A 26,211-nucleotide genomic window follows, 5' to 3' on the forward strand; every position below is an offset into this window, starting at 1 on the left:
GTGTCAAACTCAGGTCCTCATGCCTGCAAGCACTCTGCCTGCTGAGCCATCCCCCCAGATTATGTGAGTCTTTGTGTGTTTGGAGACAAGACCTCTCTATGTAGCCCTGACAATCCCAGAATTTAATATGTAGATGAGGCGGGCCTTGAACTCACAGAGATGTACCTGCTTCTCTCTGTACCTCCTGAATGCTGGGATTAAAGGCATGTCCTTCCATGCCTGTTCCATATGAGTCTTTTTATAGACAAACATGTTTGTTTACTGTTCTTGGGTCAGTGACCTGTTGGGTTTTTATCGACTTGACACAAATTATTGTTTTCTGGGGAGAAAAGCCTTAAACTGAGAAATTGTCTCATTCAGATTGTGTGTAGTCCAGTCTGTGGGGAGTGACTGATGATTGATGTGGGAGGACCCAGCCCACTGTGAGTGGGGCCACTCCTGGGTTTGTAGTTCTGGATAGTGTGAGGAAGCAGGCTGAGGAAGCCATGAGGAGCTAGCCAATAAGCAGTTTTCCTGCATTGCTTCTGCTTTAGTTCCTGCCTCCAGATCCCTGCCTTAGCTTCTGGCCTCACTTCCTCAGTGATGGACTGTGATGTGGAAGTGTCAGTGAAATAAACCCTTTCCTCCCCAACTTGGTTTTGGTAATGGGTTTTTATCACAGTATTAGAAACCTTAAAACAGTAAATAACTGGTGCTTAAATAATAGAAAATAATTGATGCTTAGTGTGGTGAATATGTTTGACTTTTTAAAGAAACTGTTAGACATTTTACAATATACTTGTACTATTTTCTGTTCATATTAGTAAATATGAAAGTTCGTTTTGTTTCCACTCCCCCCAATACTTGTATTTAAAGGCCAAGTGGAGGTGGGATTTGTCAGACAAAATGCTGGGGGCAGTTGTGAGTCAAAAAGGAAAGTATAGCACAGTGAAAGTGCATCTTAGTGGTAAGTTCTGAGGAGCTGAGAGCTTTGAATGACATGTGAGTGAATATATGATATGCTGACCTAGAACGTCCTCTAACTGCCATGCATGTGCAAATAGACCTTTTTATCACTTAACAAATTTAACTGGGCCAGCACTTGAAGCACAAGCCCTGGTCTCCGTGCCGCCAGCACTGCCAAAAGAAAACCACACAAACAGAGCAGGTCTACTTGTGGGAAAGCAGCTTTTTTTGGGGGGGGAAGGGCAGTCACTAAGCTGTTTGGGGGACATAATTGGTCATCTGATCATATCAGTAATCCTGATTGCTGTTTTCCCATGGTCCTCAATTTGTTCCTCTCTACTTTGTTTATCACTATTTCTATACATATACCTGTTGTCTTTAAACAGCCCTGCTCGCCTCTGCCAAGTCTCATAGCCAGTTGCAGCTATGTATTGTTCCTCCTCCTGCTAGAACTTTCTGAGACTGCTGGATACACACATCACTGTTTATACATGAGGACCGCCCTTTCGGAGGTCACCATGGCCACCCCCTGCCTGAGCCAGTGGTTGTAGTCTGTGTTTCTCTTACCTCTTGTCCACATTTGGTGCACATGACTGTGTTTTCCTTCTTTTTTTCTCTTTGATTTTTGTGACTACATGTCTTTATTTCATCTTCCCATTCCTACCCCAGTACTGGCGCTCCTTTGTAGTCTAGTCCTGGGTTTTTTAGCCTCTGGCTGATGGTTTAGTATTTAGTTCCTTCCCTGTCTATGTTTTCTCCTTAGACTATTTCATATGACTTCACTGACTAAGTAAACACCAAGAAATCCCTTCTAGCTAGGCCACATAGCTGCCTACATAACGACTGTATTCCCCGAAGTGTCTGAACTGACCAAGATGCCACTACAGACTCTACTGGCACAAGCTAAAAATAGGACTCACTTGGACTCCTTCCTACATGTAAAACACTGAAAAGTCCTACTCTTTCTTCCTCCACACACTTCTTCCTTTTGACCCACTGTTACCCTACCTCCCCTTTTTTAATGCCTCATCAGTCTTGACAGTTGACTTAAGCATCTGCCATGGTGACGTCAGCCTCCACTCCTGGCTCAATACTGGTAGACACTATCAGCTTCCCATCTCAGAAGGGCTGTATGAGAGTTAGTGAGTCTTGGATCCTCAGATGGTAACTTTCCCTGAGAGCTTAGGGGCTCCAGCACAGGTGTTTTTGTTCCTGTTTTCACAGTGATCCCCAGAGTCTTAGTAGGCGTCTAGACTGGTGCATTCACTGGGAAATTTATCACACGATTACTCCAGGAGTTTCATTTTGTGGCTAGGATGATTCTAATTGCATGATTCCACAGTCATCTTTCGGGTGCGTTTAGTCTCGGATGTAGACTAGAAGCCTGAGAATTAGGCACTCAGAGATAGTCTCTGATTCCCTGCATAAAATGTGCAAGCATGGGACCCTGACTTTGGTGCCAGCATCCAGATGCTGTGCAGCACGTTCCAGCGCTGGAGGAGAGGCAGAGACAGGACCCTTAGACAGGACCCTGTTGGCCAGCCAGCCTAGCTGAGGTTCAGTGAAAGACCCCATCTCAAAAATAAGATGAAGCCTGTTGACATGGCTAAGTAGGTAAATGGACTTCCATATAAGCCTGATGACCCAAGTTCTGCCCCTGGAATCCCTAGTGAAAGGAGAAAACTGACTCCTGAAAGTTGTCCTCTGACCTCCACATGCTCAGTGTGTGACATGCATGTGCCACCTTCTCACACTCAATCATATATGCACACACCAGTGATGAAACTTAAAAGATGAGACAGAGAATGATTGAGAAGACACTTAACCTCTGTGCTTTACATGAACACATATGTGCTTGTGCACTTGAATAACACACACACACATGACATATACATGTGCACATACAAAGGGAAGTTATATTTGAAAGCCATTAGCCATCTAAGAGATGAATCCAAGTGACATTAATGACATGACAGAGGTATGTGTGCTATCATTTTTCTCTTTTAATTGTCTGGGTTTTATAGCAGTGCTTGACCTTACCTGGGCCTTAGCTTGAGGTTGTTTAGGTGGGGAATGGCTTTGCTTTAAGAAGTGAAACAGGCTCTGCCTAAGCGTTGCTAAAAGCATAGCGGTTCACCATCACTTTCTGTGGCTGTTCCTTCTCACTGCTTCACTCCCTCTCAAACAGTTTGGAAAAGAAGGTGGTTGGAAAAGCTCCTGCCTGTTTACTCTTTCTTTTCTTCTTCTCTCCCCTAGCCCTCCCTTCTTGTCTCTCTTCTCTAGCTCAACCTCTCTTGTTCAGTGTGTGTAACTTGTAGGATTTGTACTACTGGATCCAACTGGAGACAAAGGATACAGAATCTTTCCTGAAACACAATGTGAAATTAACTTTAAACTAAATAAAGCAGTCAGAGCATCACATGATGCTTTATAGTAAAGAAATAAACGGAAGCTGTGCTGTAGGCTGGCTTCCATGAGAGTGGCAGGCAGGGGCAGGAGTGGAGGGACCCATGCTCAGCAATGCCTGCCGCTGCCTCTTTGCTAAGAAGACAACAAACAAGCACAAATGCCATTTGGGCTGATTTCTAGTTTGTTCTTTGCCCCTGTGCCTTGTAAGTTACAGCTTCTGTATATTTACTCACGGCAGTAGACTTCAGTTTCTTGTGAGGTTTGCAGAATAGTTAGAATCCTCACCCTTTCTCCTATAATTTTGGCACATTGGTATATTGCTATTTATGGAAGTCCATAGTATATTAGGGTTCACCCTTTGTTTTGCACATTTATTAGGTTCTAACACATGCGTAAAGACCCGTGCCTCTCATTACTGTGTCCTATACGTGTACTGCTTGATATAGAGTACTTTCATTACCTAAAAACTCTTGCGCTTTGTCTCCTCCCTTTTCCCGAGCCTGGCAGCCACTGTTTGACTTCATTTCCAGATTGTTACATAGAATGATGAATGCGTAGCCTCTCAGATTGGCTGTTTCATCTAATAAAACCGTTAAGGGCTTATATTTATGTATAGTTCCTTTGAACTTAATAGCCTTTTTTGACTGCTACTGCTCAGGCCTCACTGAGTTGTACCCAGCCTTGGCTCACTTCTTTTTATCTGTGAATAACGTCCAGTGTCTTGGTGTGCTACCTGTTACTCATCCACTTATTTACCGAATGAAGTCTTAGTTACTTCTGTGTTTGGGCAGTTGTGATTAAGTTGCTGTTAGTACCTCATGTCTTGATTTTTTTTTTTTAACATAAACGTTCAACTTACTTGAATACAATTGCTGGATCATATGGGAATAAAATGTTTACTTTTATAAGAAACTGCTGAACCTGTGAAAGGAAAAGTATGGACCCAGGACACCTCAAGGCCAAGTTCTCAGCAAAAAGGGTATTTATTTGCCCCAGAGGGATAAAGGGCAGGGAATAAGAAAAAAAGACGGGATAGAGGATGAGGGAATAAGGGAGAGGGAACAGGGATGTTTGTCCCAGAGTGGGACAAAGTACAGCCTCTGGACAAAGAAGACAGGCATGGCCCATAGTAAAATGGTAGTTTATAAAGGTGAAAGGGGAAACCTCGTGTTAGAATGAGGTATTTAATTTTAATTGGGCATGTTAATTAGGCAGGCCAAAGGGGGCTTTTGATTCCTGGACTTTGATAGCTGGACCTTGGCAGGTAGCCTCAGGAGGAGGACACAGCCAAATAAGGGACCAGAACGCTAGCTTTAGGAATGTGATCTAACAGTTTTTAGCAAGGCAGAGGGAGCTGGGGAGGAGAGCAAGGCCTAACAGAACCATGTTCGCCAGGCTGGGCCAGAGTCCCTTTACTATGGACATGGCATGGAGAGTATGCCATGCTGCATTCCCAGCATTAATGAATGAGTTCCTGGTAAGCTGGTATACACTTGTTGTCTTAGCGACTTCTGAGTCTGAGGAAGAACAGTGGCTTGAGGCCAGTCAGAGCATAATAGTGAAACCCTGTCTCACAAGGGGAACAACAGGGGTGGCCAGAGACAGTTCCCATTATTCCACATCTTGCCAGTACTTGCTGCTGTCAGTTTTTGGACCAGTCTTTCTAATAAAGTGCTGTAGTAGTGTCTCATTTTTACTTGAAGTTCCCTTGAAAATCATACAGTGTACAGCTTGGTTTTTGTGCCTATTGCCATCTACTTTATCTTTGATGAGTTCATATTCTTACTAATTTTTAATATTTATTTTTAATATTAATATTTAATATTATGTATATTTTATATACATAAGTGCTCATGAGCTGGGTGCGGTGGTGCATGCCTGTAATCCCAGCACTCTGGGAGGCTGAGGCAGGTGGGTCTCTGTGAATTCTGGGCCAGCCTGGTCTACAAAGTGAGTCTAGAACAGCCAAAGCTACCCAAGAGAATCCCTGTCCCTCCCCCCCCCCCAAAAAAAAAAAAGTGCTTGTGTCTGTGGAGGCAGAGGCATTAAGTCCCTGTGGAGTTGGAGTTACAGGTGGTTGTGAGCCTTTCATGTGGGTTTTGGTTCTGGAATCAAGCTCAGGCCCTCTGAAGAGCAGTAAGTAGTACGTGCTCTTAACCACGGAGCCACCTTTCCAGATCTTTAAGCTCCTTTCATGCTGCCTGATTTGGCCAGTGCTCTTCTAAAATTAGTTTTAAGTAATTGTCTATGGGAGTAGCTATGTCCAGATAGGTGTCCAAATATGTTTTCAGTAGTGTTTCTGCTGGTCACCTGTTGTCCTCAGCTCAAGACTGAGGAACTAGTTACACATTATTCAAGACCCCTCTTTCTCAACAAAGGGAAGAGCCACCTGGTGTGCGTGCCAGCCTAATGAAGCCCAGCTGTGTTGTGCTGTGCTGCATCTCTAAGAGGCTGGCTTACCTTTACAGCTACCTGTTACTCCGGCTAAGTCATAAGTCAGGTTTAAGACAACAGTTCTGGAATGTTTAAGTGGACCACATGCTGATCACTTTTGGACTAGGAGCTTCTCTAGGATGTTTCAGAGCCAGTCAGTGGTCAGTTGGGAGGACAGAAGTTGAAGTGACACAGGTAGTCCTCCCTATGACCCTGGTTCCATATCTAAACTTGAAACCATGCACACAGGAGTGGAACGGATTCATGTCTTGTTGACTCGTTCATTAAGACCCTGCTGCTTATGAAGCAATTTGAAGATGAACTGTAGAGGGTTTTGCTTTCAAGGAGCTTAGACTAGTTGGAGAATTACGATATGAACTAGCTCAATCTGTGCATGAGCCGGAGATTCACAAGGCAGTGTCAGGGAGTGGTCCTGTGTTTCAGATTGCTGTTAGCTCAGTTTATTTGTCTTCATGACTTTAAGTGGGTTTCTTTTAGACTACATACTGGTTTTTAGTTCACTTTTAGATGTATATTTGAAGTATGCAAACTATTGATGCTCAGAATTATTGCTGATAAACTTGTATTAACATTTACCACATTTATTTTCTATTTTTAACCCATTGTTTGCTCCTCTTTTGCATTCAGTGATCATTCTACCTTTTGTATCCTATTTTATTTTTATACATTTATTCATTTACTCATTTTACATCCCCATCATAGCCCCCTCCCTCCTCTCCTCCTGGCCCCACATTCCCATTCTTTTCGCCCTCCCACCCTTGTCAGAAAAGGGGAGTTCCCCCCCCCAAACCCACCCTGGCCCATCAAATTGTATCAGGACTTAGTGTACCCTCTTCCACTGAGGCCAGGCAAGGCAGCCCAGCCAGGGGATAGTGATCCAAAAGCAGGCAACCGAGTCCATGTCAGTAGGACTCAGGCTCCTCTTGTTGCCAGTGGACCGCCATGAAGACTGAGCTGCCCATCAGTTGTATATGTGCAAGGGCCTAGGTCCAGTCTATTCCTGCTCTTTGGTTGGTGCTTTAGTCTCTGTGAGCCCCCATGGGCCTAGATTAGTTGACACCGTTGGTTTTTGAGGGGTTCTTGTCCCTTCCAGGACCTTCTACCCTTCCCCATACTCCTCCACATGACTCCCCTAGCTTCACCTAATGTTTAGCTGTGAGTCTCAGCATCTGTTTTGTTTCGCTGCTGGGTGGAGCCTCTCAGAGGACAGTTATGTTAGGCTCCTGTCTGTAAGCATAGCAGAGTGTCCTGTGGGTAGATTTTGGGTTGAAGGTTTTGTGGGTGGGTTGGTCCCCTCCCTCCACTAGAAGTCCTGCCTGGCTAGGAGGGGGCCCCCTTCAGTCTCTGTATCCCCCACAGCTGGGAGTCTCAGCTGGAGTCACCGCCCATATCCTCCCAGAAGCCTACCCTGTCGTAGGTCTCCAGCTTATCTTAGAGATGTCCTCCCACCTTGGTTTCCCTTCTCTCTCCCTGCTCTCTTTCTTACCTTCCATCTCTGCTCTCCCCACATCTGAATCTGTACCTTTGTTCCCCTCCCCACACCCTCTCCCACCTAGTTCCCTCTCTTTATCCACTTCCGATATCTGTTCTATTTCCCCTTCTGAGTGGGACTCAAGTATCCTCCCTTGGGCCTTAAAGACCCAGTATAGCTAAAACAATTCTGTACAATAAAAGAACTTCTGGAAGTTTTATTGCTTCATAATTAGAGGTTAAGAATTTTAAGTAGGTGGCCTGGAGAGATGGCTCACTTCCAAAGGTCCTGAGTTCAATTCCCAGCAACTACATGGTGGCTCATAACCATCTATAGTGAAATCTGGTGCCCTCTTCTGCATGCAACCACATATGCAGGCAGAACACTGTATAAACAATAAATAAATATTTAAAAAATATTGTAGATAGTATTATATTAATTTTATATTTTTATTTCCTCTGGTAACATAGCTTGTAGATTGTGTTGAGTTTGTTGAATAAATATGAATGCTTTTACAGTGTATTGTATATAACAATGTTGGATGTTTTTGTGTTTAACTCATCTTAAAACTATTGGGCTAAAAATAATATTTGTATATATTATTTTTAAAAATCACATCATTGACTAAAAGTAGGATAAAGGACATAAAGTTTCTTTGTGCAATTTTGAGGTTGGTAACTGGATAATCATTAGAAACAAGTGAATAGAGGGGAAGGATGGGAAAGCTAGATAGTGTTCACTAAGACCCTCTTATAACTCAGGTGCTATCCTGCTTTCATACATAATCAGCACATTCAGTGACCTCAGGGTCTCATGGGATGGAAATATCATTAGTAAAATTTTACAGAAAAGTCACCTAAAATAATTTTTCTTGAGCCAGATGATGAGTGATTTTAGTTCTAAATCTGTGGTGTCATTAACTATACTTTTTTAAAGGAAAAATATCTAAGGTGAAATGAATAGTGCTCTTGGTTTATAAAGTAAAATAACTGAGCAAGTGAGGGATGCAGTTCTGAGAAGTCTTCTAGAATTCTCCCGTACTGGCCACATCTGGAGCAGTCACCAAGGTGCTGCTCAGCAGTGATGGACCCACCATTCACAAGTCAAGTTCACAGTGCCAGAAAGTATTTCTTAAAATAATATCTGGATTAAAAAAAAAGAAGAAGAAGAAGAAGAAGAAGAAAGAAACAACTCCAACTCCTATTTGTTTGTATCATTTGAGGGAGATGTGTTTCCAATGAGTGGAACCCAGTGAGCAGACTGCTATAGTCTATACTGGGTCTTTAAGGCCCAAATTTGTAGTTATTTGGGCTTAAGTGAGTTGCTACTAAGAACTGAATTTTCAGTCTCAGATACTTTGGATATCTATGAAGTTTCTAAACATTGGCATAAAATTATTTTGGCAATATAGCAAGTCAGCTTGGTTAGTATTACTTGTTTGTTTTTTCACGAGTGAGAAATACTGGTCTTAGCATCTGGTATAAATCTACGAAAGCATGCAAAGGGCTTGAGGCTAGGTTAATGACAAAATCACACCAAAATTTCTGTTTCAAGTTTTTTAATACATGGGTTGGTAAAATTTTTAAATTTTTCCTCAAGTGTTAGTTATGTGTGAAATACTGAACATTTTATACATTACAGTTGATCCTTAGAATCTTGAGTTCCCTTCATTTAATATCTTGTTTAATACTCCTAGGTTATTGAATCCCTGGGAATTATTATTTATAAAGCATTGGACTATGGCTTGAAGGAAAACGAAGAAAGGGAGCTGAGTCCTCCTTTAGAGCAGCTCATCGACCAAATGGCCAATACTGTGGAGGCTGATGGAAGTCACGATGAGGGCTACGAGGCTGCAGATGAAGGCCCAGACGATGAAGACTCGGACAGGAGAAGCATCTCAGCCATTCGGTCCTATCAAGATGTCATGAAGGTAAAGCCACAGCCATTCAGTGTTCATCTCTGTGAGTCGTCATCGTAGTTTAAGAGAATGGCTGCTATCTTGGCATTGACAGTAGTTCCTAGACTTTCTATAGCCTGGCTGTGGCCTTTGGCTGGACCACAGCCCTTGGCCACATCTAGGTGTTACATGTTGGTTATGTTCCTGTCACAGCAGCCCGACTGGGCATGATGCTGGCTTCTGCATTTCCTGTCTGTGGAGAAGATGGAAGCTGCAAGGGGGTTCTGTACGTGAAGGTGGAGCTGCGTCTGGCACAGCTGACTCATCTGTGGTTTCTGGTTTTGACCTTCCCATAGGATTTGCATATAATGATAAAATTGAAGGTTTTTTTTTTTTTTTTTTCCAGTTTTGCTGCCTACCTGAAGGCTAAATGTATAGAGATGAAAACTAACAGATTTGACAAATTAACCTTGTAATACTCTGTTTGGAGTTATTTAGATAGAATCTTTACTAGTTTTTTGTTTGTTTGATTAATGTATGTCACTGGGTTTTTATTTTCTTTCCAGAGGCAGAATGTAGAAAAACACTATGAACACAGTGTGTTTCAGTCCTGTTTTGTGCTGGCATCCCTGGGTGCCTCTCTATTTCTCAGGAGAAACAGCTCTCAGGGCTCTGAGGAGATAATACAAGTTGCCATTCCTTTTTTTTTTTTTCCTTTTAAAGATTCCTTTAAGAGAGAGTGAGAGTAAAGTGGGCGACAGATGCCTTGGAACTGGAGTTACAATCTGTTGTAGCCATTTACATTAACTTTTCACAAATTTTAGATATTTGCTTTAGATTTTCTAGATGTTAAGGTTTATTTTTTAAAATAGACACAAAAGGGTAGTAGCCTAATTGAAATAAGCTGTATATAAAGGGAACTAGTACATTTCCCTGCCTGTAAAGGGAAGACAAACCTGATCCGAAAAGAAAGGCTTAGTAGAGGTTAGGCACATTGAATTGGGTCACTGTGGTCATATGCCTGTGTGGAAATATCATATCAAACCCCATTAATGCATGTAGTTACTACAGGGTAGTCAAAAGTGAAATAATCTTAAGAAAAATATGAGGCTGGCAGACCAAAATTGATCTAATTCTGTGAAGACCACTAATAAACAGTGATATAAGATGTGATGAACAGAAGGTATTACATAAGAAACAAAATTTACATTCTATTCTGACCGTGGCTACTGGCACAAAGAACAGAGGAGGAGGAAGGGACACCGGGGACCATGGTCTGTACAGTCGGCCAGCCGCCATGACTGTTCCAGGCTGCTCTCACACTACAGGCTTAGATGAGTGGAATCTTAGCATTCTTACTCAGCAGCTTTAAGTCAATTGACTTCTTCTTTTTTTTTTTTTTTTAAAGGTTCTTAGACAGACACTTAAAACTTGAACTGAATTCATTTTACCTATTATTTTTAGATTTGAGCCACTATGCCTATGAAAAAAATATATTAGTAAAAGTATATATTAGTAAAAATATATTAGTAAAAATGAAGACATTCCGTACCTTTACCAGTTCTCTTCTTGGGACTTTTATTTGAGAATATCATATCCTCACTATTTGCTTTTTGGTTTCCATGTTAATCAACCTTGCCTAAAATTTCCCATTTTTGTAAATATCCTGTATGTTCTTTTCCACCGAATGAATGGGGAAAAGTTGTTTAGACATGTGACAAGTTTTGAAAATCTGAAACACAAACATCATAAAACCCATTGTATATGACATTAGAGGCAGACATGAGTCTGGTCAGTGAGTCAGTAATGACTAATTTGGTTAGCAGTGACTGCCTGGCTTTGTTGAAAGAGAAGACAAAGAATTAACTGAGGAAATGTGAATGTTCTTTCTCTTCTTAAAAATCTTAATTAGTGTATATGTGCTTGGGTGTATGCACACGTGTGTATGTTTGATGGTCAGGGGGTTACTTTGTAGAGTCAGTTTTCTGCTTTTACCTTTGCATGAGTTCCAGGATCAAACTTAGGTCATCAGGCATCTGCAGAAAGCACCTTTACATGCTGAGCTATCATCTCACCGAACTATGATTGCTTTGTTATTGTTAAATGTAGAAACACGAGACTAAGTTGCAATAATACAAATGATAGGGTTTGCAGTATCTTGTCAGTTTGTTTTCATTTTAGTGATCAAGATCTCTGAATCTATAACAAACAGAAACACTTCATATTTTATTCATGCCTCTTGATTGTACTGGAAAGAAGGAATGTACACAGGCTAAGCATAAACACACACATGTAATTATTTTCTTGACCCATTCTGGGCTCTTTTGCTGATGATTCTAGAGCCATATAAATTGTGCACACAAACTTAGACTGTGTTCCCCTTGACTAAAGAATATATGCTCTAGACCTGAGAGATGGTTTGGCAGTGAAGAAGTCTTACTTATCCTCCAGAGCATCCAGCTGTACGTTAGTCTTTATAGATGTGGTTTTTGTTGGTTTGCTTGTGATGAACATCTTATGCAATTTGATACTGAATTGCTGTCTGACAAAATACATTCTAGGGTTGGGGATTTAGTTCAGGAGTAGCGCTTTTGCCTAGCAAGCACAGGTACTGGATTGATCCTTATTTTATGAAATTGAATAGAGTACTGTTGAGTTGGTTATGGCGTAACCCCACAAAGACTCTTGTTATGGCTTGGCCCCCACCTGATGGTGCTATTAAGAAGCGATTGAATTGTAAAGGTACTGTGCTAACTTCATCAATGGCTTAGTTCTCTGATGAGATCATAGTTGTATTGGCCTTGTTGGAGGAAGTAGGCTTTGTGGGTACCTTTGAAGAGTGTTCTCCCTGCCCATCCTCTCGCTCTACCACCTGTCCATCATGATAGAGCCACAGTACTCTGCCACATCTTTTCCTAATGTTTTCAGCCTCTCACCACACAAAGGCTCAGAACCAATAGAACCAAGTGAGCATGGATTAAATGAAGCCTAATTCTCAGTCCTTTGTTTTTTTGTTTTTTTTAGTACTTTGTGACAGCAAAAAAAAAAGTAACATAGGAACTGTGGTACCAAAAAAATAAAAACAAAAACAAAAACCCTAAGAAATATGAAAAGCAATAGCATTACCACTGACACCTTTTCATCTACTGACTCTTGAAATCCTTTTTTTCTTCTTGATATTCTTTTTTTGTTTGTTTTGAGATAGATGGTCACGTTATATAACTTTGGCTGGCTTGGAACTCACTATATAGACCAGGCTGGCCTTAAACTCAATTGTTGCTCGAGCCTCTGCCTCTGGAGTGCTGGAATCATTGGTGTGTACCACTACATCTTCTTTTGACTCATTTAATAAAACCGTATTCGTGGAGCCCAGGTGGGCCTTGAACCTCTGTGTAGTGGAGGATGACCATGGATTCCTGATTTTCCTCTCTCTGCCTACCAAGTGAGAGGATTGATTATAGGCATGCACTCACCTTACTCAGCTCTCTTGTATTCTTTCATAGAAGCTGTTAAAATATAACAGATTTTTCAACAATTATATTAATATCTAATTTCTAATATCTAACAGCTTTTCATTGCAAGTGAAGTACTTTAAAGTGTGACTATTGAACATGGATACGTAATAGTTATTTTATAGAAACATGACATTATTCTTTGGAGGATATCTTTGCAGGATAGTAAAGAACAAATCACTTTGTATCATGTTAAGTTGCATCTCTTACAGTCATCTTGGGACATGAGGACCACAGGCAGCACCTGAGTACTCCACCAGCTCTGCCCTTCTTTTCCACTCTCCACCCACTTCCCCAGGCATCACAAGTGGAACAGGCAAGGTCCACTTCAGAACCTGGTAGAAGTGTGTTTAGATTCTCCTGTGGTAGAACAAAACAAACAACCTTGGGGATGATTCAGGATTATATTGGAGAATGCATGGTATTATGCTATATATATGACCTGTCAAACACAGTATATAGCATGATAAATGCTCAGAAAATGGCAACTGGCTGTCCTAGTTTGCTTTCTGTTGCTGTGATAAATACCATGGCCAAATGCAACTTGGAGAGGAAAGGGTTTGCTTCATTTTACAGGGTACAGTTCATTGCTGAGTGAATTCTGGGCAGAAACCGTGGAGGAATGTTGCTTACTGGCTTGCTCCCTCTGGCTTGCTTAGCTAGCTTTCTTGTACAACCCAGACACACATGCCTAGGGATGACACTGTCCTAGGCTATGTCCTTCCAGGCAATCAACAAGTTAGAAAATGGTACAAGTAAGATTTGGCCACAGGCCAGTCTGATCAAGGCCATTCTTTAGTTGAGGTTAACTTTTCCCAGGTTAGAGTTACATCAGGTTGACAGCTGAAACTAGTTATGATACTGAGTTTTTGTGAATACTTAGCACCCCCTACCCTTTTCTTCTCTCAGGCAAAACTTTTACACGTATGTCCTCTCATTTCCAAATAGCTGATTCTAATTAGCGTATCTTTGGTGATAGGTATTATTTATCAATCTTTACCATTTTTCTACATGATTGTGTGGACTGTATCTGTGGTTCTGTGGTACATTCAACCTTGGATGACAGGGCTTATCTTTCATCTGAAAGAAAAACTACAGGTGACTGGGTGTGTCTGTTTTAATGGTACCTAAAATGCAGTAACTTCCATTTTTTTCTTCTGTAGGTATGTGCTGCTCATCTCCCAAGTGAGTCGGAGGCACCAAATCATTATCAGGCAGTATGTCGAGCACTGTTTGCAGAAACCATGGAACTGCATACATTTCTGACCAAAATTAAGAGTGCAAAGGAGGTAGGTACAAACACTAATATGTATAGACACTGAAAAAGGTGGCCTGAATTTTCAATATTGTCCATTCTGTGCTTTTTGGTTTGAGCTTTGTTATTTTCTTTTAAAGACAAGGTCTTACTATGTACCCAAGGCTGGCCTTGAACTCTATCTTCTTACCTCATCCTCTCTAGTTTTGGGACTGTAGGTGTGTCTACCATACGTGTTCTTTAATGTTAACACACTGTGGATCTATGTTATGAAACAACAACTTTAGTAAACCTTCCTTCTAAATGAAATAAACAGTCCAGAATTGGTTTAATCTGTTTCCTGTGGTACTGGCTTTTCACCTCATTCTGTACTTTTTCATCCATTTTGGGACATATTATCACCTTCCTCAGGATGCTGTAGTTAAGATCTCCATAAGGCCATATTCTCGTTATTGTTTAACTGTTGAAGTAGACTCCATTAAAGATTTAGTGGAGGATGCTGGAATTCCTGTTCAGGTAATCTGAATAATTCAGCTATTTTGTTTAGTTACCCTTTGCTAATGTCTAAAGTTTGAAATGTTACATTTAAAGAGAACCCTTCCATTGTATATTACACAGATGGTAGTGAAGATTCTCTGAGATCTTATGTAAACCTTACGGAAATCTGACTTGGAGGATGCTCCAAATGAGAGCTCATTTCCTGTATGACTAGAGTGCAGAGCTTATATAGAGCACTAAAATGTTTAAGAAGAGACAACTGTGGGGTATGCATGCAAGAAGGGGAAACTGACCTGTTGCCAAATGAGACTCAAGTCACCATAGTAAAAAGTAGACATATCCCACTAAGTCACCCTTTCATAATTCAGTTGTGTGAATGCAGGTGACAGTCCTAAGATTTCTTCTGCTCTATCTGGGTACTGTTCATAGCAGGGCACTGATAGGCCAGGGAAAGCTGTGTCTTTTGAATGCATGTGGATAAACTGGACCCAAGAGGAAAGCTGTCACAAGAGTTAAAAGAGTTATTGAAGACCATTAACACCTAGTTAGGTATAGGATCAGGCAGTACTCAATGGAAAAGAAAGTTTGAATACCTCAGCTGTCCTCACGAAAGTATCTGAGAGTAGAAAAGAATATTTTTTAAGGGTTTTCCTGACCTAACCCCTTTGTTAAGATTGAATTTGCCTTCCCAGAGAATTTTTTTAGCCTTGGTACAGTAAACTAAAGAAGTTTTAAAATCTTTCCAACACTAACGTTCCCAGCAAACATTTTAGAACTTAAAGAACAGTAAGCATTTTTAGCACTGTACTCCCCTAGCCTGAAAAACTTTTTATCTTCATTAAACTTTGCTCTAGGGGGTGGAGAGATGGTGCCATGGTTAAGCGTACTTGGTGCTCTTACAGAGGAACGGGGTTCAGGTCCCAGCATCCACATGGTGTTGAACAGCCATTCACCTCCGCAGTGCTACAATTAAAAGTATGCACCACCATGCCCAGCCTTGGGACATAAAATTTTAAGATTAGAAAAACTGATGGATGTTCCCAGCATGCAATGGCTGTCCTTGTCTCCATGGAGAAAGACTGCAGCTTGTCTGCATCTGCTTCTCTAGTATACCAGAGTGTATTGCTGTAGGAAATAGATCTTTTTAGAAGGAACTTTGTCTCTGTAACCCCAGTGCTTGGGAGTAGAGGCAAGAGGATTAGGAGTTCAGGTTGTTCTCTGCTACAAAATGAATTAAAGGCTAGTTTGAACTACATGAGTCCTTGTCTGAAACAAACAAAAATAGGTATGTTTTGAGAAGGAACCTCTTTTTACAAGATACAACTCATTTTTTTAATTTATAATGTAGATATTGATATTAACACTGATCCATTTTTAAAAGTCTCTGGATGAATAAGGTCTGTTTTTATTATGTATATATACCACATTTTCTTTATCCATTCATCTGTTGATGTGCATCCAAGTTAATTCATAACTTTCCTGTCATGAAATAGTGCTATGATAAATGTGTACTTCATATCCAGGAATGTTTCAGTAAAATCATATGGTAATTCTGTTTACTTTTTTTTTTTCTTTTTTTTGAGGAACCCTTGTACTAATTTCCATATTGGCTGGACTAATTTACATCCCCAACAACAGTGTATAAGGATTCCTTTCTGCCATGTCCTTACCAGTATTTGTTGTTTTTGCCATAAAAAAAGACAGCTATTATGCAACTAAAAGTACCTATCATGTTTTGGGGAGCTGTTTATCTACTTCTCAGTAAACTTTGCTTGCTTATCCTTTAAAAGTTAAAAAGAAATTGGCCTGGTAAGATAACTCAGTCAGCATGTTTCACAAGCATGAGGACCCAAGTTCAGTTTTCAGAACCTATGTAAAAATGACTGGCATGAAGGTACAGCTTGTAATGTCAGGGATGGGGAGGCAGAGATAGGAGGATTCCTAGAACTTCCTGGCCAGCCAGCCTAGCCTAATTGGTGAGCACCAGGCCAATGAAAGACCCTTTCAAAAGAGGTGGACATCCTCCCTGAAGGTGACAGCTGAGGTGGTCCTCTGGTCTCTACATGTGGGCTTGTACACATGTTTTAAAAAGAAATAAATTATCCTATTTGCAGGGGTGAATTTTAACTATTTACCTTATTTTCATTGTGTCTTCATGTTTGTAAGTGCACTATATATATGCAGTACCTATAGAACACAGAAAAGGGCACTGGAGCCCCTGAAACTGGAGGTACAGACAGTTGTGAGCCACGCTGTCGGTGCTCGGAACCAAATGCAGGTCCTCTCCAAGAGCAGCAAGCAAGTGCTGAGCTGACTCTTAGCTCCAGCCCATAATTTTTAATCTTACAGATCTCATGAAAGGAGCCTGGAACTACAGCTTCTACATCTTCTTCCCCCACACCCCTTTTAAAACTTATTTAGATCTCCTTCTCCTTGATTGGAAGAATACCAGGTATCCTGCTCTGTCACTCCCTACCTAATATCCTTGAGACAGTGGACTCATCCTGAACCTAGAGCTAGGCTGCTGGCCAGCAAGCCCCAGTAATCCTCCTGTCTCTGGCCCTATTACAGTGCTGAAGTTGCAGGCATATACACTACTGTACCCAGATTTTTATGTGAGTTCTAGGGGCTTGAACTCAGATCTTCATGCTTGTGCAACAAATATTTTTACCTACTGGTCTATCTCCTTACCTCAAGGACATGTATTTTTAAAAGCATTTAATTGTTTGTTGGTTGGTTGGTTTTGACTTTACAAAGTAGAAAATGTAAATGAGTATATAATAGTTCCATTATCAAAAGAATGTTAAATTGTTCACCTTTGACTTTCCAGTCTGTTATACTGAAAAGTAAATAGGCCTTTTTGCTCTTTGATATCTCAGATTTTTTTTTTCTAAAGTTGTCCTAGAAAAGGAAATACTTTTCTTCTGGGTCAATTTTAAATAGCTACTACTGTTTAAGAATGGGGATTATTAGCCGGGTGTGGTGGCACACACCTGTAATCCCAGCACTCAGGGAGACAGAGACAGGTGGATCTCTGTGAATTTCTGTGAATTTGAGGCCGGCCTGGCCTACAAAGCAAGTCCAGGACAGCCAAGGCTACACAGAGAAACCCTGTCTCGAAAAAACAAAAACAAACAAAAGAATGATATTATTCAGGGTTGAGAAGATAGTTTGGCCAAGAAAGTGCTTGCTACACATGCATGAGGGCCCGAGTTCCAAAGCCCAGATTCAGGCATGGTGGTGCATGCTGAACTGCATTTTAATCTGTACTAGGGAGATAGGGACAGGAGGATCCCTGGGGCTCGCTGGCCAGCTCGTCTTTCCTAATTGCTGAGATCAAGGTTCAGTAAGAGACCTTGTCTCAGAACATAAGGAGAGTGATGGAGGAAGGCACCAGAGTTGACTCATAGTCCCTACACTCACAAACATCCATGTTCACCTACATATGTGTGCACATACCCAACATGCACACGCTCCACAATTAATAGCATTCTTCTAATGTCTTGACTTTCGAATATTGAAACAATCCTCACATGTGACTTTATAAAAACTTGTCATCAGGTTCTTCCAAATGGTTTAATATCCTAAGCTTAACAAAACCCTAAGATGGGAAGATGTCTTTTAGATGACAGTTAGTTTACCAGTCAGTGAAGTTCTGGGGTAAAGAATTAATTTGGAAATAAGAATGGCTCCTTAGGCATTTTTCAGAGCATTATATCCACATTTTGTACTTTGTGATATAGTTATTACTGAGAAGCTTTACTTGGTGACTTACATGTACTCTTTTACTCTGTCCTGTGTAAGGAATCATGACTTCATGATGAAATCTTTGATCTCCATTTATCTTGAATATGACTATGACTAAAATATCTTTCTTAAAATAGAACTTATATATGCATGTGTGAAATGATCTTGGAGAGCATTTTTGGAATTGGCTCAGCTGTTATAAAATGGCTTTTGTCTGACTCATAAATACGATAACTACATTTAAAATTTTGAGTTGCCTTTTCAGAAAATCAAATGTAAATGTTTCCAGTCTCTGTCTCTTGTCCAGCAAATACCAAACTCAGCTGTGTCATGGTGCAGAATACATGTTAACACACACACTGAGGTGCTTGTTAGTGATTGATTTCTGCTTTAATAGATTAGAGAAATAAAGCCACAGACATCTGTCTCTCTCATACTGAGCTGCATTTTAATCGGCTTTCTCCCTCTCCTTGCCCATCCCTCCCTCAGGTCTTTCCCAACACTTCTAGCAATACAACCATGGCATTTAAGTTGGCTAGAAATTTATTCTGTTCTAAAGTGGATTTATATCCCTTCACATGGTAAACACCATTTTTTGACAGACAGACTCACCACCAGATGTCTCGGTGAATGGTAGCCATTTGTTCATTTTAATTTGATCATTCATCATTTGTAATGTTGCTGCCTGTGTTTTTTCTTTTGTTGTAAATGCTGGTGTACATGATAATGCTCACTTTATCAGCAACATTTAAATTATCTCTGCCGAGATTATCCTTGCTCTTTTCACTGCTGTCTACTTTAAAAATGTTTCATGAGAACATTTTACATAAAACATGATGAAAAAGCTCTTCCAAGTACCCATGCATAGAGAAAATGGCACATGAATTGTAGTAGTTACCAAGACAAGAAAAACGCTGATCTTTAAGATGTAAGAGAGACATACTCAAAAAGGAGCACTTGCATATGAACTGACATTGAACCTACTGAACTGAACTCTTGAGTATTTGGTGTATATGTGATTTACAAAGTACATTGTGTTTATTTGTTTTGAAAGACACCAATAACCAAATATGTTGGCATGAGGATCCTCTAATTGCTAGCTGAGAATGGTTTCACCAGAAATGGTAAGAGTTAATTGCCATATGTGTACTCCCAATTAGAGCTTTCCAAGCATAGGCTGGCATCTGTCATTACATTTATACAAGAAAAAAAAAATTCACTCAGAAGCTAAAATAGAACCAACAAGGGAACAGAAGCTCATCTCTGAAATAAGGCCAAATTTTAGTTTACTTCCAAATAATTCTTCTTTGTTAACTAGAAAACCAAATATCGAGTCACATATTTGATCAAGCTTGTACAGTTGTAGTATTTATAGACTCAGGACAGTTTCATTGACTTGTTTTGAGTCAGGATTTTAGTTTATGAAGAGATTAGAAAGAGATATCATTTAGTGAAACCATTCTGTTAAGAGTGAAATTTTGGTGGTGAAATGTAAATTCATAATCAGATCTTCCAGTAACTCAGTTGGCTCATACACACTACCTACTTGGCTACTATGTCTCTGCATATGAACCAGGCTTCATCCTGCATTAAAATCTAAGAGTTCTTTTTTGTTATGTTGTGTTATGATTGGTTGGTTTGTTTTTAGAGAAAAGTTTACTCTGTGTAGTCCTGGATGTTTTAGAACAAATTCAGTGGTCCAGGCTAGTCTCAAACTCAGAGATCCACCTGCCTCTGCCTCTGAAGTGCTGGGATTAAAGGTGTGTGCCACGACCACCTGGCTAAAATCTAAGCGTTCTTGTTGTGACCACTCTACAGAAGACAAAATCAGTTGAAGATTAGATCAGTTAGCCACGTCATGTTGAAGTCACACAGCTGGAAAGCATCTGCTAACCGTGTGTGCTGCTGCTGCTAAGATACAAGATGGTACAGGGAGGTGGTGGCTCACACCTTTAATCCCAGCACTTGGGAGGTAGAGGCAGGGGGATCTCAGTTCCATTAAGTGAGTCCAGGCTAGCCAAGACAGTAGAGAGAAACCTTGTCTCAAAGAACAACAACAAAAGACACAAGATGTTCTTGGGCCATTTAAATTACTCTTAATATTAAAAAGAATAGATAATTTTTTCTTAGCAGTAGAGAAGTAGGAACTTGATCCCAGTGAAGTTATGTCGAGGAGTATAAAGACCTATATTAATCCAGAAACATGTAAAAGAATAATTTTTAAAGGTGAACGAAGAATGAGACTTTCAAGCAATAGTATATGGAGTGAGTATGTCTAGTTACTCCTCACCTCACTCCACCACAGGCCTAAGTGTCAGAGAAGCAGGAATTGATATTTCTGGAGTTACATGAACGTACTAAATTGTGACTTTCAGTTGCTAGGACCCTGCTGCATCTGTATAATCTAGCATTTTGCTCCGCTACACCTCCTGAATTTTGTTATCTTTTGGTTTATGGTTGTTAATCAAACTGTAGTGCTTGCTGTGGGATTAGCCTTTAAATGACAAAAAGACATGATAGAAAGAACTTAGATCTTAGAACTTAGTTCAGCTCCATGCTGAACTTTGTTATGTGTGGGCAAAGGAGCATTGGACTAATATTGTACCTGATGATTTTTCTCAGACATCGAGATTTCAAGCCAATTCATTTTGATGCTGGTTGAATCTTGCTGGCCTGATTAGTTTTGTAATTACAACCAAATACAATGGGTTCTTTTCTTAGTGGCTGCAAAGTCAGTATGCACAGCTAGAAGGTCAGAGAATAGAGGAAGGTTTATTACCTGCTACCAGCCAGAAGACAGACCACTGTAAATGTTCTGAAAGCAGTGAGTGCCTTTGAGACAAAGGAAGCATGCACCTTTTATTCAGAAAGCCTGTATGTACTTATGTACAAAATCACTTGGGGTGGACACAGTTCCAAGCATGCTATATTTAAGAAGTACACTATTAGCTAGGCATGGTGGTGCACACCTGTAATCCCAGCACTAAGGGAGGCAGAGGCAGGCGGATCTCTGTGAGTTCTAGACCAGCCTGGCCTACAAAGCGAGTCCAGGACAGCCATGTCTACCCAGAGAAACCCTGTCTCAAAAAACAAACAAACAAAACAAAAACAAACAAAACAAAAACAAAAAACAACAACAACAAAAAAGAAGTACACTATAGGGTGTGTTCAATTTAAGAGGGAAAGGTGGTGAATGCATCCCTGGACCAGTTTACCTCAGAGCCCTGAGGCACATACACACCATGTAGATATGTGTAAGTGGTGGTCAAGAACACTTCTGGGTGTGTTTAACTGTTGTTATAAAATGAATGAAAATCCCAACTGATTCTTCTTTACCAATAAAGACTCAAGCCAGATGCTGGGGTGAAAACCTGCTAGCTCAGAGAGGCAGAAAAAGCAGTCAGCTGACCTTCCTACTCAGCTCACATCTCAGAGAAGCTCAAAAAGCTCACTAGCTCAGCTGACAGCCCAGGAAAACAGGGCCAAAAAATCCAAGGCCAAAGGCTTGCTAGCTCAAAGCTCCAAAAGCTCAAAAGCCAGAGAGCTAAAGCCAAACAGCTTAAAAGCTAAAGCTCCTTTTACTTAATACCCTTCTCTCTCAAAGTCTCTCCTTTCTGTTAATCCCTGTCAGCTGGTTACTTGTTCCACCTTTTGACCTAAGGTTAACATTATTAAATCCTATGTACAGAAAGCTCTAGGGTTAAAGGTGTGTGCTAGGGCTGAGCCACAACATAATCACCTGTTTACAATAAACAAAAAGTTTTTGGATTAAAGGTGTGTGTCAGGGCTTAACCACATCAAGCAAGAAACAGGGTTTTATAGTTCACAGTCTTGTGGCTCACAGTGAGATCAAATATCCTGCAACATTGAGCTTGTATTATAAAGATGGCAGACAGGAATTCTTATGGGCACACTAAATTTTTTTCAAGAAGTCTTTAGCTGCAACAAAAGGAAAGACACTTTGAAGGTGTGTTCACATATAGGTTTGCCCTGAAGGAGCCAGCCTCACATGCTGCTGACGTAATTACTTCATTCTTCTGTAGGTCTTAGCTGAGATTTTTTTTTTAAATAATTAATTTCTAGGGGCTGGAAAAAGCAGGGATTTTGAATATCAGGAATACTGTTTACCAGGCTGTACATCTTAAATGATAGAAAATAAAATCATTATTTAGTAATAATGATTTCTATTCAGATTTTGATGTAAGGTAATGCCACTTTTTGGGATGACCAGTCAGTAATCAGAAATTCCATTATCTTTCCTTATACATTACTAGAATTCTAAGTATTCCTGAAGGGCCTTTTAACAAAAATAGGTAGAACTTGACCCAGCTGTTTCATGAGGACTTGTCTCAGACAGGATGAGGTGGGGCAGGTTTGTTGGTAACAGCTGACTGTTCTTCTCATCACCTTCAAAACATCATCCTGCATATCTGAGAGCCTGGTCTACATCCTTTGTCTGAGGCTTGCTCCTCACTCATTGCAGAGGCCACAGGTTTACCCTTATGAGCTTCAATTCCTCCATAACGTGGATTAGGGTAGGCTTCAGTTGTCATGGATTAGCTGCCATGATTATTATCTCTAGGCAAGACCAGTAGATGGACATATTTGGACAGAGCCAGGCTTCAGATAAGCATAAGGGGTTAGAGCTGAGATAGCACAGAAACTATCTGCAACTTTGTGTAGTTGCTTTTCTGAAGAGGCTGCAAATACAAAATTGAGTATGTTCAATTGATTGTGATTTAAGTTTTGATATATTCTATGGTATAATGAATTGTGATGTATTGTACTTAGAAAATAAGGGGAATTATGCTGAGTCCCTTTTCTATGCCAAGCAGTGCATCTGTAATTTAATGTGACACTTCTTTTAATACTTAGAAAGTAGAGAGATGGGTAGCGACCAGAAGATGGTAACTGAGATAGGGCCACAGGCCTGAAGAATGGCACAGGTCTTCTTCATACAGCATCTCAGAAGGCAGCTTGACTTTTAAAAAAAAATGTGTAAACACATTCTGAAATAACTAGAAATGAGTTGTCTTTTGTTTTGCCCTAGGGAGAGAAGAATTACTTGACTCATATCTTCAGTGTTCAGAGTAATTCCCCCCCCCCCATTAACACTTCTTTATTAAAGTATTTTAAAAAGCTGGTGGTGTTATCCTTGTTTTGCAGATGAATAATATGAGATGTTGGAAAGCTTAAAAAATAAATGGTTTGGAAATGTTCTGTTTGTATTGTCATAGAAAACAAGCTAGGTTTCATATGGTACATTTAAACCCAGTCTCTGGACAAACAGGTGAATAATTCAGCCAAAAGTAAAGTATATTAATGTTGAATTGCTATAAAGAGGCATGGAATACAGTGGGTTTATACTTAATTTGTAGATATGCTTTTTATATTTTTTATTACATTTATTCATGTGTGTGTATGTGTGTACATATACACTTTCAATCCACATGTTATATTCATGTATGTGGAGGTCAGGACAACTTGCTAGAGTGAGTTTTCTCTTTCCACCGTGTGAGTCCAGAGATCCAACTCGGGTCTTTGGGCTTAGTGGCAGGTGCATTTATCTATTGAGCCATCTCTCTGTGCCGTATGTTTTATCACTCAATATTTTCCTACAAGTTGCAAATGTGGGGTTGATGCTATTTAAAAGGCATTTTATGAATATTGTTAGGTTTTTTTGTTGTTGGGCAAAAAAGCAGACAAAAACAACCCGAGGAAGGAAGGTTTGTTTCTGCTCAGTGTTTAAGGGTGCATGGTATCATCACAGGGAGCATGGCAGCAGGAGCCTGGGGCAGAGCTGTGTACATTTACATTGCACCCACATTAGGAAGCCCAGAGATGGGGAGAGGACCAGGGTGTGTGCTGCTTTCCCCCTGCTCTGTTCTCCTGGAACATTGCCCCCCCACGGGGGGGTGTAATCCACACTTAAAATGAGTCTGTCTACCTCAGTTAACCTAATTTTTAAAACCACTCTAAGACATTCCCAGAGATTTGTTTCCATGGTGATTCTAAATCCCGTCGTGTTGACAATCAAGATTAACCATCACAAATGCATGCATGCCAAGCATCCAAAGGTTCCCAAGCTCATATCCGCTCTGTGGGTAGACTTATGCCTCAGGAAGCCTATAGGGGAGCTGCATGTGAGTGTGAACCTAACACATGCTCAGAGCCCAGAGATGTAGAGATTTGTAATAAAAGGGAAGGAAGAAAGGCCTGTCTGAGGAACTGCTTTCAGTTGACCCTGATGTCTGCAGAAGAGTAGACACTGGAAGGCAGAAGGTGCAGAATTGCCCAGTCCATTTCACAATTGACTGCTTCACAAGCCATGCTGTCTTCAGTAGCCATGAAAAGAAGGGAATGTATGTTAAAAAAAAAAAGGTAAAAATTAAGAAAAGAAGAAAATAATATCCATGAGATTTAATAAACTGTCTCCTTCAGTGATACTTCTGTCTATATTTTATCTAACAATAACTATTTGGAGTTTTAATTTGAGAAAACAGCTTAATATAATTTTCATATTGGTTTTCAAACTTTTTTTTAATTGGTAGAATCTTAAGAAGATTCAAGAAATGGAAAAGAGTGATGAATCTAGCACAGATCTGGAGGACCTGCAAAATGCAGACTGGGTAAGGAAATGAATATGCTTTCTGATCAGTTTAGCTTTTAAAAATAATTTTTGTAAATGCTGGTTATTAAGGTCTGCAGTATGAATTAGTATATAAATGTGAATGCTTGGTTTTACAAGTGAATATTTTCATTATAAAAACTTATTTTGATAGAGCTGCTGCCATTGTGTCTAGAAATATTGGTTTTAACATTTGTAATTATAAATACCTTAAATAATACTCATGTACTCAAAATCAAAGTTGTGTGTACCCTTGGTTGACATGAAACTTGCTGTGTAGTTTATGTTCAAGCCAAGTTTGATCCACAGAGTCCACACAGCAGAAGGAGAGAACTGACTCCTGGGAGTTGTCATCTGACTCCCAGAGGCATGGCCTGCTATCCAGATGCTCACACAAACACACACACACATTTACACACAAAATGCATAAATAAATGTGAATTTTTTAATTAAAAAAGAAAAATGTGAAAGGAGAGAACTGACTTTACAGAGTTGTCCTATGGCTTACATACGCTCCATGGAGGGTGCGAGGAGCACCCACATATACACATGTCACACCTAATAAGAATAGTAAGAAATCGCATAAGTTTTGAAAAATAATAGTCCAAATTACAGCAGTCATTGACCAGAACTTCACAAACCTCAAGGGGGGTTCCTGTTGCCTAGATTACCACCTCTTCTTCACAACACCACTAAGGTGAATTATCTAGAAAGATGAGAATGAAAGGTGAAGACAGGCAGAGAAATTGAACACTGTAAAGGTAGGGCAGCAAGGGGCTCTGTATGTAAAGGTACTTGAGGCCCTGCCTGACAGTGTGAGTCCCATGCTCAGAAGAGAGGACGTCTGTTAGTATACATTGTGAGTGGAGAATCGCTTCCAGGGCTTTCTTAGACATGTAATCGTTTGTTCTATATAGAAAAAATGTTTTGGTGTTGCAGATAGGACCTAGAAATTCATACGTACTGACCACCTTCTCTGTCAGTGAGTGACATTTCCTGAATGTGGAAAACGTCTATGACTTTATAATAAATACATTTAGGTAGCTACTGAAGTCACATTAATTTTGATAAGGGACATTATAATTAAATACCGTATTGATTGACTTTTCACTGAAGTAGACAATTTTAGATAAGACAGGAGAACAGATTAAGGAGTAATGCACATTTTAGTATGTGTTATACTAAGTATTTTGATGTCTCATTTTATTCTCAGAACTCTTGAAAATAGATGTAGCAACTGATTTCTACATAAGAAAACTGATTATACGATGTATACTAGATAATGTAAAGTCATCATTTAGAGCATTTTATATTTATAAAATATAACAATTCTTCATTACTATTTATTTTTTATTGATGCGATGAACTCAGAAAAAAAGCAAGTGCTGGTGTCGG

At 40.1% G+C, this 26,211-nt stretch overlaps 1 protein-coding gene across 4 annotated transcripts in view; it reads left to right on the forward strand.

The window, feature by feature from the left end:
• Nucleotides 1–26,211, forward strand: part of Spire1 (spire type actin nucleation factor 1) — a 108,792-nt gene that overhangs the window by 45,167 nt on the left and 37,414 nt on the right. For all 4 annotated transcript variants that reach the window (XM_021664439.2, XM_021664438.2, XM_021664440.2 and 1 more), the window contains exons 3-5: nt 8,976–9,209; nt 13,852–13,977; nt 24,740–24,817. In XM_021664439.2, coding sequence (XP_021520114.1) covers nt 8,976–9,209; nt 13,852–13,977; nt 24,740–24,817 — 438 coding nt within the window. The remainder of the gene's footprint in view (nt 1–8,975; nt 9,210–13,851; nt 13,978–24,739; nt 24,818–26,211) is intronic.

Source organism: Meriones unguiculatus, chromosome 2, assembly GCF_030254825.1.
Source record: "Meriones unguiculatus strain TT.TT164.6M chromosome 2, Bangor_MerUng_6.1, whole genome shotgun sequence".
NCBI lineage: Eukaryota > Metazoa > Chordata > Mammalia > Rodentia > Muridae > Meriones > Meriones unguiculatus.